A 12,969-nucleotide genomic window follows, 5' to 3' on the forward strand; every position below is an offset into this window, starting at 1 on the left:
AATGTTAACTTAGTGGAAAGCATGTTTGGGTCCATTTTTTGTATCCAGATAACCTGGAGTAGTTTATAGGCATCAGACTCTATGCCTACTCAGGGCATCACGTCATTTTACAGAGGGAATTCCAGATAACGTGTGGCCCGGACTCATTTGCTACAGATCCCTCTAAACAAAGAACCGTCAGCATTAGCTTCCTTTTACCGGAGTAAGTATATGCTGTCAAAGCTCATAGAAAACACAAACATTAGGAAATATTCAGATCAGAAGATTCAGAAATGAGTTCTATAATTGCATATAAATTAATAGATGGGATTCAGGAGTTAAGTGGATTCTAGGAATAAAGAACAAAATGTCAACGTTTTTAATATCCAAAATGGTTTTTGAGGAAAATCATTTTTCATAGCCCTCTGAAAGAAAAGTAGTTGACTTACTCTATTTCAAAGCTTCGTTTCTACAGCGAAAAGACTGCCTTAGACCAGCAATTGCTCACATGCTGAGGTCACAGGGCACTTTGATATGTGAGAATAGTACTATGAACACTCCCCTCAGCAAAATATGCCATATTCAAAACTTAGTAATTCCAGTGGTTTCATGAGATTAGGTCAGAACCATGCAGCAGGTGTTGAGGGAAGGAAACGCTTGGGCTCCGGGGGTGCAGGAAGGGAAGCTTGGGCTCCGGGGGTGTGCGGGAAGGGAGGCTTGGGCTCGGGGTGTAGAGGAAGGAAAGCTTGGGCCCTAGGTGTGTGCGGGAAGGCAGGCTTGGGCTCAGGGGGTGTGCGGGAAGGGAAGCTTGGGCTTCCTTGAAGGGTCAAGGGAAAGCTTGACCTTTCTGTGCTCAGCCTGCAGCTCTGTGCCTGTGACCTCTGCTGGTTTGTTCCTTGTGTCCTTAATGGTGGTGCCTGTCATTGAAATCGTGTGAGAAGTGCTTGTTAGGCTGTCTCGAGATGAGCATTTCATGTACAGGGAAGTTAATTTTATGGTTTAGGCCGCCCTTTCAAAAAATATCCCAGTATTTAAGAGAAATTCTCTTTTGCTCATATCGTTGTTAAAATAAACGTTGAAATGCAAGAATTTCTAGAAAGATACGTAGTGATTTTAAATAAAATGTGCGTAAGGCCAAGAATTTTTCCTTTGCTGTGTTTCTCCCCTACTCCCTTCCTTTTTGTTTTCAATGCAGCATCACCGACACATTTGAAGCCTTCACATTAAGTCTTCTGTCTTCACTCTTGATTTCCGGACCCAATTCTCCCTTTTACAAAGCCTTGATTGAATCTGGCCTTGGCACAGACTTTTCTCCTGATGTTGGGTGAGTTTATGATTAGGTTAAATTAGTAGTTCTCATTGGCTGGGGGCAGCTTTGCTCCTCCACCTCCACACCCTGTCCCCGCCAGGCACTTGACAATTTCTGGAACATTTTTGGGTTTTGGATTGTTACAGTCGGAGGATGGGGGACCAGGAAACTGCTGAGTATCTCATGGTGCACAGAATGGTCACCACAGCAGAGAGCTCTGGATAAGACCTGGATCCCATGCCAGCCATTTATGTCCCTTAAGGGGGCATTTGTCCAAAAGAAGACACCCAGCGCAGAGACAGCTTCTCCAGAGCCTCAGAATGCCTCACTCTGCTCTCTCAAAGGTCGTGTCATTAAGCATTAGGAACTTTAAAAATTCTATAAAACTCAGCCGTTCTCTGTTTTGAGATGTATTTTGCCATAACGCAAAAGTTTAAATTTTATTTTTTTGAAAGATACATGAAACGACACGAATGTACACGGAACCAGTTATATGAGAACACTGCTTTCAATGCACTTTTCAGTGGAGGCCTGGAGTCGAAAGCTCTGTGTTCTGATCTTTCAGTGAAGCGTGTTACGAGGGCATGATGGACGTGCCCGGATTGCAGTGCATCACTTCTGGTTTTGTCTTCTAGGTACAATGGCTACACCAGGGAGGCCTACTTCAGTGTCGGCCTCCAGGGGATTGCAGAGAAAGACATTGAGACTGTCAGAAGCCTCGTAGACAGAACGATTGATGAAGTCATTGAGTGAGTGTGTCTTGTTTGTAGTAATCTGCTTTCGTTCCTCATACCTGCCTGCTTTTTGGGAGGAGCTGAGCCTGATCCATAGTTTTGGCCTGCCCTCTCTGTCATATAGCATGCATTTGTTCATATTTAGTTGTTTAAATATTACCTCTGCTACCTTCTGTTTCTAAAACTTTTATTTCTTTGCAACATCTTAGGTTTTTGTTTTGTTTTGAGACAGAGTCTCACTCTGTCCCATAGGCTGGTAAACAGTGGTGTGATCTTGGCTCACTAATTTCCTCGCCTACAAGGCTCAGATGATCCTCCCACCTTAGCCTCCTAACTGGGACTTGGGGTGTACACCACCACACCCAACTAACTTTTGTATTTTCAGTAGAGAAGGGGTTTCTCTCTGTTGCCCAGGCTGGTCTTAAACTCCTAGGTTCAAGCAGTCCCCCTGCCTTGGCCTCCCAAAGTTCTGGGATTATAGGCATGAGCCATTGTGTCTGACCCATCTTTGTTCTTTATTGTATTCTTTAGGAAAGGATTTGAAGATGAACGAATTGAAGCTTCGCTTCATAAAATTGAAATACAGATGAAACATCAGTCTACCAGCTTTGGACTGACTCTGACATCAGTGAGTCACGTCTCAACAGCTTCATTTTCGTTTTTTGGCTTTGCTAATTGGTGTTTCTTGATTAGCACTGAAAATGTAGATGGATACTGATAACACTTCATTTAAACCTTGAAAGTTACACTTTTTTTTATCAAACATAAACTTTTATAACAGACTTTTTTCTTGTTATTAGCTTAATTGGCTTTTTGATATTTTTATGTGAAATAGATTAAATGGGTAAGAATTTATGCTAACTGGTAATCTCTTATTTCCTAAAAATAATTTCAACCAACCTGTGCTTTTTATTTTATTAGAATAAAATGGGGCTAAAAGAAGTTATTTTTTGTTTGTTTCTCCAACCAAAGAATTACATGACTTTTGTTAAAAACAATCAAGTCTTGGCAATTTTTGGAGGTCATACCGTGTTTTTGGTACCAGATGCATTGTGGATGTGAAATTCTTCCTTTCAGTACATAGCTTCTTGCTGGAACCACGATGGGGACCCTGTGGAGCTCTTGAAGTTGGGAAATCAGTTGGCTAAATTCAGACAGTGCCTGCAGGAAAATCCAAAATTTTTAGAAGAAAAAGTAAAACAGTATTTTAAGGTAAGAAAGTTGAATCGTTCATTTCTTTAATTTTGAAGTTAAATTTTATACTAATGAAAGGAATTTTAAGAATGTAATCTATACATTTAAGTAATTTCTGTTAATGGGTCACTTAATTTCTAATTAAAAATTTAATTGCTGCCAGGCACTGTGGCTCATACCACAGCACTTTGTAATCCCAGCACTTTGGGAGGCCGAGGTGGGCGGATCAACTGAGGTTGGGAGTTCGAGACCAGCCTGACCAACATGGAGATAATCTCGTCTTTACTAAAATACAAAATTAGCTGGGTGTGGTAGCTCATGCCTGTAATCCCAGCTACTCGGGAGGCTGAGGCAGGACTTGAACCTGGAAGACAGAGGTTGCAGTGAGCCAAGATCATGCCGTTGCAATGGGCAATAAGAGCAACACTCCGTCTCAAAAATCATAATAATAAATGCTTACATTAACTTAAAAAAATTATTTTCCAGATGTTAGTATAAGTTAATAGTTTTGTTAGACGAACGTACATAAGTATTTTTAATATGTGAATATATATATGTTTCTGTGTGGGTATGGATAAAGCATCTGCATATATTCTTTTATTAGTAAAAGAATATAAAATATGAGGACAGTCACTCAAATGGTTTTCATGAGTGAATTCTTTTGATGCTTGTGTTGGTTTTCTCAGATGTTTAGACAGTTGTGCTTAGATGCATATTCCTTGCTTGGTACTCATGAAGGTGGCAGCACTTTGGTGAGAGAGACTGTTGTCTGCTTTGAAGGGAACTCTCCAGTGGGTTCCATTGTTTCAGGCAGGAGACACGATTTAATAACCTGACCTGCAGTTTCTCTCAGCTGTTGTGATTTGACATAAACTTGCTGGTGTCTTCTAGTCCTCACCTCTGTAGTATTTCATATGGGAGCATTTTCTGCATGTGTAGTTTTTTAATTGTTGAAACAAGGGAAGTGCATGAAAACACCTAACATTTATTTTTATATTATAGCAACATCTATTTTGTTCTAATAATTTATAAAGTATTGAATGGGAAATGTAGTTCTAGCCTTTTAGAAGTTCATAGGAGAATGAACACTAGACAAAAAAATAAATTAGAATTCTATATTATTTTTAATTTCGACTAAAATCCAAGATCTGTGGTACTTAAAAGTGCAGACCTTTTTGTAAGTAAAGTGTCATGAAAATGTTTAGTATTGGTATGGTTAAGACCTAATGACCATAATAATAAAAATAACCTTAATAGTACAGTAACAGCATATATGAATTCTGTACCTACGGCTTAGGCAGGTGTGGTGGGAAGCATTTTATAAGGCTTGTGTACCTTCATCAGCAAATCAGCTTTTGAGGTATGTTCTATGATTGCTGTTTTTAACGTGGCAAGTAGAACTCCAGGACCAGCAGAGGCTCGCACAGGACGAGGTTCTAGTAGGATCTTGTTTTCACTTGGCTTTTGTTGTTGCTGTCATTGCTGCAGAATAATCAGCATAAGCTGACTTTATCAATGAGGCCGGATGACAAGTATCGCGAGAAGCAAGCTCAGGTGGAGGCCATGAAGCTCAAGCAGAAGGTTGAGGCCCTGTCCCCCAGAGACAGGCAGCAGATCTACGAGAAAGGTCAGAGACTTCGTTCTGAGCTGTGCAGCTCCCTAACCTGCACTCGGGCCCGGTGGATTTGCTAGTGAGTTAATAGTTGGAGGCAAGTATTATTTCAACCAGTAGGTGTCCACTGGGCACTGACAGAACTCACGTTCAGTGCAGTGGGTTCAGATAGTCTCAGAAAATCGTCCTTGTAGTTCAGTAGGAAAGGCAAGAGTAACTGAAAAGAAATAGCTTGAAAAGACATATTTATTTTACGTATTTTGTAAATACTTTTTATCAGGTGCCATGATATGCCAGTACCATTGTCATGTTGCAGGGTGTGATGCTTGGCCTGTGAGCAGTGTGGACAGTGAGAGCTGTGTGCTGGAAGAGGCCTGTCCCTGGGGTAGAGGGTGTGTCCTGTGTGCAGAGTGGACAGTGAGAGCTGTGTGCTGGAAGAGGCCTGTCCCTGGTGTAGAGGGTGTGTCCTGTGTGCAGTGTGGACAGTGAGAGCTGTGTGCTGGAAGAGGCCTGTCCCTGGTGTAGAGGGTGTGTCCTGTGAGCAGTGTGGACAGTGAGAGCTGTGTGCTGGAAGAGGCCTGTCCCTGGGGTAGAGGGTGTGTCCTGTGTGCAGTGTGGGCAGTGAGAGCTGTGTGCTGGAAGAGGCCTGTCCCTGGGGTAGAGGGTGTGTCCTGTGTGCAGTGTGGGCAGTGAGAGCTGTGTGCTGGAAGATGCCTGTCTTGGGCACAGAGCGTGTGTGCCAGCCACGAAGCAGTAGCAGGATTCTGTGGGACAGGCGTGGGGCACACGGGGATGGTGTGCCCACTCGGGATGGTGGAGTGGTGGGCATGGAGGGAGCACAGCATGTGCTGGGCAGACAGGCCGCCCAGAGGCCTGAGTGGAGGATGGGGAGCACACTCGTGCTTCACGTTTTAAGATAGGAGAACTGCCATTAGCAGCAGAACAGCAGCCTCATTCAGGATAGTTTCGAAGAAAAATTGAGAAATTGAATAGCGAAAACTTCCGAGAGGCAATTAGAAACCTGAGCATGACGTGACGGCCTAGGCTGGGGTGGCTGGAGTGAAGAGAAAAGTGGGGGCAGGGTTGGCAGCAGCTGGGGGAGCGGCCGGGCAGAGCCAAGGCAGGGAGGACGTCGCAGGAGAGAAGGGGCCACGTGGATCTCAGAGGTAGTTCTGCCCCTGGGAAGAAACATTTGCAAAAGTGGTGTCTGATAAAGGACTGTGTTTAGAATATATGAAAAACAAACAATTCAGTAATGAGAACTCACAACCCAATTAAAACATGGGCAAAAGATTTTGACAGGTACCATCTAAGAGACCTAATGGCAGATAGGCACATAAATCATTACATGGAAAATAATCTCATTACTTAGGGAAATATATCATAATTCTTAGAAAAATGCAGATTTAAGCTGTGGTGACATCGTTTACACCTACTAGAATGACTAGCATTTAAAAAAAACACTGCCAGCACCAAATGTTGTAAATCCTGAGAGGCAGGGGGATCCCTCACAAGCTGCCGAAGGAACCAAATTGGGGTGGCCACCTAGGAAACAGCGCTACAGTTCTCTCAGTGCCCACCAACACGCACGAGCCCAGATGCCCTGCTCCCAACGCTCCTTCCACAGTGCCGGGCAACGCGCTGGACCCAGGGAGCCTGCTCCTAACATTCCTTCAAGAGAAATGAAAACACGTGTCCGCAGAAAACTTCAAACAACTCAGGTTTTCATCGACATGTGCGTCCTCACGAAGAAACGCCACTAGCTGCGAAGGAACACAGCAGTGATGCACACTTGGTGCTGGTGCCTCTCCAAAGCTTTCTGCAGAGAGAAGTGAGCCAGGTGCAAGATGACACACTGACTGCAGGGACAGAGAAATGAGAAGCTGCTGAGGCCTGGAGTTGGGATGTGGTTGACTGTGGGGTGTGGGAGAGTTTGGGGGTGCCAGACAGGCACAGTACTATGATGTGGTGGCTTCATAACTTGCCACATTTGTCAGAACTCACTGAATTACAGCTTTACAGTTGTGACTATTAATGCTTGTAGGTTATGTATTAATAACGCCTTTTAAAAATATATGCAACACATACACACATGCACTTTTTCTGCCAAAAAAGCTCATTGGACTGGGATTCTGTGAGAAATTGTCAGGCTTGTCAGGAGGTAAGAGTGGATGTTAGGTAGAAGATAAGTGATTCCATTTTAATCTTGCCAATTTTGAAGTGACATAACGTAGTAAAAGAAAAATTAATGTCAATTTGTAACCTGTTCTTTGTATTTGAAGTCTTGTTTAGAGACAACTATTTCAAGCTCTGTTTTTAATCTTAAAGTCTTTTTTCCCCCTTATTGAGCTCTGTTTTGTGATAATTGACAAGCTCCAATCTTCCTGCTATGAATTGAAGTTATTTGTGAGCACACATGATAAATCCACGAATAGGCAGCAGATTGTACGTTTTCTAAATTACTTCCTATTCATGGCCTGGCCTCAGAGGTGAGCTTTAAGAAAACCCAGGCCAGCCCAGTAGGTGAGTGAGCGAGCAGTGCTCCTTTAAAGGAGGACACAGTGCTGGTGCATTTAATGGTTATTTCAGGTCAGCAAGTCTTAAAGTGTGCATGGCAGTGTTAGGATTCTGAATCCTAAAAGCCAGTCAGTAGAGGACGACAGTGCAGGAAAGGTGAATGGGAAACGACGTACTTTAGTGTGTGTGTCTTATGCCCTGTGAAGGGGTGAAGCCTCCACCATCAGGGAGCATGTGATGTGCTGAAAGGAAAGAGAGGCTTTTCCCACCAACTGTGCCAGAGGCTTTTCCCACCAACTGTGAGTGCGTTCAGAGAAGGAGCACTGGGATGTCAGGGTAGCTGCGGCGTCTTTTAGCACAGGTGGGCCCAGGGACCCCGGGGGAAACCAGGTCACAGAAGAGGGAGGAGGGAGCTTCGTGACATAGCCATAGATTAGAAAACCAAGCGGCATGAGGTCAGGAAACTCAGGATGTTAAATGGTGAACAGGAGGGGGAAGGCCTGCAAAGCCCAGAAGGTCTGAGCTCCGTGCTGTCGGGAGCAGGGGTGGTGATGGCAGTTGCAGCTCCAGAGGTGGGTGGAAGAGCAGGAGCCTGCGGTGGGGGACCTGTGGAGCACAACATTGCCGAGTTGCTCACTGTGCCCCAAGGGCCATTCTCTCAGTGCTCAGCATGCCCTCAGGGAACCTCAGAAGGTGGCAGTGGAACATGGGGGAGGTCAGCCCAGCAGACACCAGGAGTGTTCTCTGAGGGACTGTGAGTTAAAGCGGAAACTCACCACAGCCCCTCCTGCGAGTCATGGAATAATGCATTTGTGTACGTGCTTGGCACGGTGTGAAGCCGTTCCACTGATGGCCATTAGGGCTGGGACCACGCCTGGGTCTTGTGGCTCCTCCTTGTAGGCTGTGGCTAAGTGGCATCCCCCATGAAGGAGCTGCCTCCCTCATTGACGAATGGGCTGTCAGGCCCAGGAAGTGCCTTTCTCAGCACCACTGTAATTTGTGTGATGTATGCGATCGCATAAGTCTTTTGTTGAAATTAGTGAAAATGAAACAATAGAAGACGAGTATGGGGCCAGGTGCCGTGGCTCATGCCTGGAATCCCAGCACTTTGAGAGGCCGAGGTGGGAGGATCACTTGAGTCCAGGAGTTCGAGACTAGCCTCGGCAACATGACAAAACCTCATCTCTCTAAAAAAAAAAAAAAAAAACACCAAAAAATAAAACCATAAATTAGCCAAGTACGGTGGTGTGCCCTGTAGTCCCAGCCATTCATTCAGGAGTCTGAGGCAGGAGGATCACTTGAGCCTGGGAGGCAGAGGCTGCAGTGAGCTGAGATGGTGCCACTGCACTCCAGACTGGGTGACAGAGCCAGACCCGGTGTCAAAACAAAAAGAAAATAAGTATAAAGATCAATAAATTTCAGTCTATCAAGAAGTGGTTTGAAAACTCTAAAAACAAGTTGAATCTATTTAATGTAAACTCTGGAGAGGGGTACAGGGGAAGCAGCTTGAGCAAACCATCACTCCCCCACAGAATTGTTCCGAAATAGAAGAATGCGAGTTAGGGAGAGGGCTACCCGCTAAGCAGGTTATTACAGCCTCTCAATTTGGTCAGCCTGGAAATAGGAGGTGCTTTGCAAACCACAGTGCTCATGTACTCCCCACACTTGGCATGGGTGGCTAATTCTGGATGTAAGATATTGCAGAGAGGAGATAAGCTGCATCAGCCCTTTTCATTATGGTTCTGAATATTCCTTTTTCTTCTTTCTTTTTTAGGTTTAGAATTACGGACGCAGCAAAGCAAACCTCAAGATGCCTCTTGCCTGCCAGCGTTGAAAGTTTCAGATATCGAGCCCACCATACCTGCCACAGAGCTGGACGTGGTCCTGACAGGTCCCTGTGAACACTGCTTTTCATGGGGGCTCGGGTTCCTTTGTGGAGTGACATGTCTCTCCTCACAGCAGCAGTAGAGTCACATCTTGGAGGTGCCCCCTGCCCACTTATAGTCTTGGCCTCTGCGTGTCTTATACCTAGTTTTTAATTCTCAGTGGCCACAGACTCATTCACTCAGTAAGAGCGTATGTGTGTGTTCTTGAGAGTGGGTTTGACAGGGCACTCTGATTTGCTGCTTCTAGAATCATGAGGATTTGGGTTATGCTGTGACTGTGTTAAGTGCAGTTTTAAAAGTAGAGGCATCCTCAGAGCCCCTTGTCCCAACTGTTTACCTGCTGTCCACATGGAGAGGAAGCCGAGGGAAGAGAGTGCCTCGAGAAGGTGGGTGCTGAGTTGAAAGGGATTCGGAGGCCAAGTTCATCCCCCGGCCTCGTCCTGACCTTTCTTGCTGTGGTGCGTTTCATTCCATGGTAATTTTTGCCCTGTGTCTGTCACTGCTTTTGAGTTCTCAGGGCACCTCCTTTCTCTCTGGCTCTTGGCTGGTAGCAGGAGAGGCATCTCTAGGGTAACCTCGCCTGGGGCGGTGTTGATGCTGAGCTTGCCAGCGGGTGTGGCCAGATGTTACTGAGCTGAGGGGAGCATGGCGGTCACTTGCACCTCAAGGATGGGGATGGGATTTCACCCTGGGCATTCCTGTGTCCTGTGAAGCATTTTCTGACAGCACTCACCGTGCTGCTGTCCAATTTCTTTTCACATGTGTGTGCGCCATATGAGAATCAAGGCAAACGTCCCTCTGATCTGTTAACCCCTGCAGTTTTTATGTCCTGAATCTCGTTAAGTGTTCACTAAAAGAATGAGTGAGAGTAAATGAGGTAGCTGTCCATGCCTTGGTCTCTCCGCTGGTCTGGGGCACTCTGCTAGGTAGGAACATACAAAGCTGAGCCCTTCCCTGGAGAGGTCAGGAGGAGTGAGGGGAGGCACCAGGAGCCTTGTTTGGAGCCCTCGGGTGGCAGGGCCTGTTGGGGAAGATGAGCAGTGCTGAGGACGGGTGTGATGTGGGCCCAGGGGCCTTGTCGGGGGGACCTGGTTGGAGTTCTCTCTGGTTGTTGGGGAGAGGTTGGGTAAGGAAGGTGGGGTGGAGAGAGGCAGGCGCACCTGCTGCAACTCACAGTAATGAGACTGGCAGGTCATGGCTCTGTCCTTCCTTTCCCATTGCTTGGAGAGCGCGGGTTGCTCTACTATTGAAGACAGTTCCAGATGTAATCATGAAAATGCAACAGGGAAATTTATATAAATTCTTTTAAGTCTTAAATTTCCATTCTTGAAAAGCAGTAGCATTGTTTTTTGAATATTACAAATGGTTAAAATTGTACTGGTAACAGTAAACATTAAATCCCTTTCGTTTTCCCAGCTGGAGATATCCCTGTTCAGTACTGCTCCCAGCCCACCAATGGTGTGGTGTATTTCCGGGCCTTCTGCGGCCTGAACACCCTCCCTGAGGAGCTGAGGCCCTACGTGCCCCTCTTCTGCAGCGTCCTCACCAGGTACGAGTTGCAGCATGCCTTTGTGTCTTACTAATGCCTGCTTTGTGTGCATATCTCTATTGTTGTAATGCATCAGTAGGAATTACCTTCAGTGAGTCACAACTTAACAATGTTAGTGTGTAGGTAAAGTGTACAATATGTTGGTTTCGAATTTGGTTTTGTGAACGTAACATTTTCTTGCTATAGTACTTTGAAATATTTATGAATCTATGGCATAAGGTAAGGAGATGCTTATAGATCTCTATCTCAGCATACTAATCTGTTACGCTTTGGCAAGGAATGATTGTTTAATCTCAAAGTGTGAGTAGTTCAGTGTGCAGTGTGGCCCAGGGCTGCCTTGGGGACAGATGTCCTGCTGCCTGCGTGGCTCTTCTGAGCTGACTCTGCATTGCTGGCGTCCTCCCTAGGTGGTGTGCGCACAGATCTGGAAACACACACCCGAGGTCACACATCACCGCTTGTCCTTTTGCCCTGCTCTGCCAGCTTGAGGGTTGCAGGACAAGCAGTAGACAGGGCTGTGGGCTTCCGTTCCTATCCAGGAAAATCAGGTGACAGGGAACCCTACAGCCAGCTTCGGGGGCCATTGCCCAACCTGGCGAGCATCCGGTGTCTTTGCTTCATGGCGATGAAGTTGTCCTCGTGCTGCAGAAAGCTACCTGGCTGTGATGCCTTCTGCACCCTGGCTGAGCATCTGCTCAGATGGAAAGCGTCTTCAGGGTTTTGAAAGGCCCCTGGCTTTCTTTTTAAATAGAGGGCCACTGCTCAGCCTTTTGCAGCAGTTTAGAAAACACCTCATAGTTGTTGCCTTGACTAAGTTAATGATTTCTGGCATTAGCAGTATCACTAGGAATGTTTCTTTCAAAAGCAAGAGTGCTGAGATGAAAATTCTTTTCTTAAAAACTTAAGAGTGTGTAGTCTTTGGACTCCCCTGCTAGGTACCCAGGCATTTGAGCGAAGGAAGTTTGTATCACAGGGATGTGGGCGAAGAGAGTAGGGGGTATTCATGAAACATTTATTTAGACGATGACACCTGGAAATGCATATTTTAGAATGTTGTTTTGAGTGCAGAAACTGACCGCCCAAAGTGTCTTGTGCCCCTGGACACTGACTTCTTAGGTATGAGAAGGTGATGTCTCCCTGGGGGAGAGAGCGCGTGAACTCCTGAGGGCAAAGGCCAGAGTGCGCTCCTGCTTTATGACCTTCGAAGTGTAAAGAGGTTGGGAGAGCTGTAGTTACTGAATTAATGTAAGCAACTTGCATTTAAAGACGCACAGTTTTAAAAATGATTCAGTCAAGATTGCCTTGTAATCGGGGCGACGCGTCTTTCCTCCGTCAGGCTGGGCTGCGGCCGTCTTGACTACCGGGAGCAGGCTCAGCAGATAGAACTGAAGACTGGAGGGATGAGTGCTGCTCCTCACGTGCTCCCCGACGACTCGCACATGGACACCTACGAGCAGGTAGCCTGTCACTGTTAGATGATGGCTGCGGTGACGTTTTTCTCCAGTGGCTTTCTGTCGCTGTTCAGTTTGCCCCTAATTCCATTCCTCTGTGTGTTTTCTGTGTTTCAGGGTGTGCTTTTCTCCTCTCTCTGCCTGGATCGAAACCTGCCAGACATGATGCATCTCTGGAGTGAAATATTTAACAAGTAACTGCATTTGAAGAGTTGTCCATTCTTGGGCTGTGCCAGACATCTTCATTTGAAGTACTTTAAAGTAGACAGTTTTACTTGTGTTGGTTGTTGACTTCCAAGTGGTTTTACTTGTAATTCATATGGACTTAGAAAATTTCTTAGGTTGGTGAAATAGTCTGAAAACTTATTCTTAATAAACTACCGATGATATTGAAGGGGCATGATGAACGGGTCTTCAGGAATTTATTCTTTTCCTTTTTTCCTAGTCCGTGCTTTGAAGAAGAAGAACACTTCAAAGTGCTGGTGAAGATGACCGCCCAGGAGCTTGCCAATGGAATTCCCGACTCCGGACACCTGTACGCATCCATCAGGGCCGGCAGGACCCTCACGCCCGCAGGGGACCTGCGAGAGGCCTTCAGTGGGATGGATCAGGTGGGAAGCCTGGAAGGAACCTGTGCAACTCTCGTTTAGCCACACATTCCAGAGTTGCTGATTTCTTTGGGATACATTAATGTCTCAGAAACGCTAACTTTCTAACTGACCAAATATAGGGAAAAAT

The 12,969-nt window shown here is 45.8% G+C and overlaps 1 protein-coding gene across 1 annotated transcript in view; it reads left to right on the forward strand.

Moving 5' to 3' along the window:
* The window catches only part of PITRM1 (pitrilysin metallopeptidase 1), a 38,120-nt gene that overhangs the window by 15,438 nt on the left and 9,713 nt on the right, over nucleotides 1–12,969 (forward strand). The window contains exons 9-19 of the mRNA XM_039478931.2: nucleotides 114–202; nucleotides 1,175–1,303; nucleotides 1,924–2,037; nucleotides 2,554–2,650; nucleotides 3,100–3,234; nucleotides 4,705–4,843; nucleotides 9,120–9,236; nucleotides 10,648–10,780; nucleotides 12,117–12,237; nucleotides 12,349–12,425; nucleotides 12,677–12,842. Of these exons, the coding sequence (XP_039334865.1) occupies nucleotides 114–202; nucleotides 1,175–1,303; nucleotides 1,924–2,037; nucleotides 2,554–2,650; nucleotides 3,100–3,234; nucleotides 4,705–4,843; nucleotides 9,120–9,236; nucleotides 10,648–10,780; nucleotides 12,117–12,237; nucleotides 12,349–12,425; nucleotides 12,677–12,842 (1,317 nt within the window). The remainder of the gene's footprint in view (nucleotides 1–113; nucleotides 203–1,174; nucleotides 1,304–1,923; nucleotides 2,038–2,553; nucleotides 2,651–3,099; nucleotides 3,235–4,704; nucleotides 4,844–9,119; nucleotides 9,237–10,647; nucleotides 10,781–12,116; nucleotides 12,238–12,348; nucleotides 12,426–12,676; nucleotides 12,843–12,969) is intronic.

Source organism: Saimiri boliviensis, chromosome 8 (genome assembly GCF_048565385.1).
Source record: "Saimiri boliviensis isolate mSaiBol1 chromosome 8, mSaiBol1.pri, whole genome shotgun sequence".
In the NCBI taxonomy this organism is placed as follows: Eukaryota; Metazoa; Chordata; class Mammalia; order Primates; family Cebidae; genus Saimiri; species Saimiri boliviensis.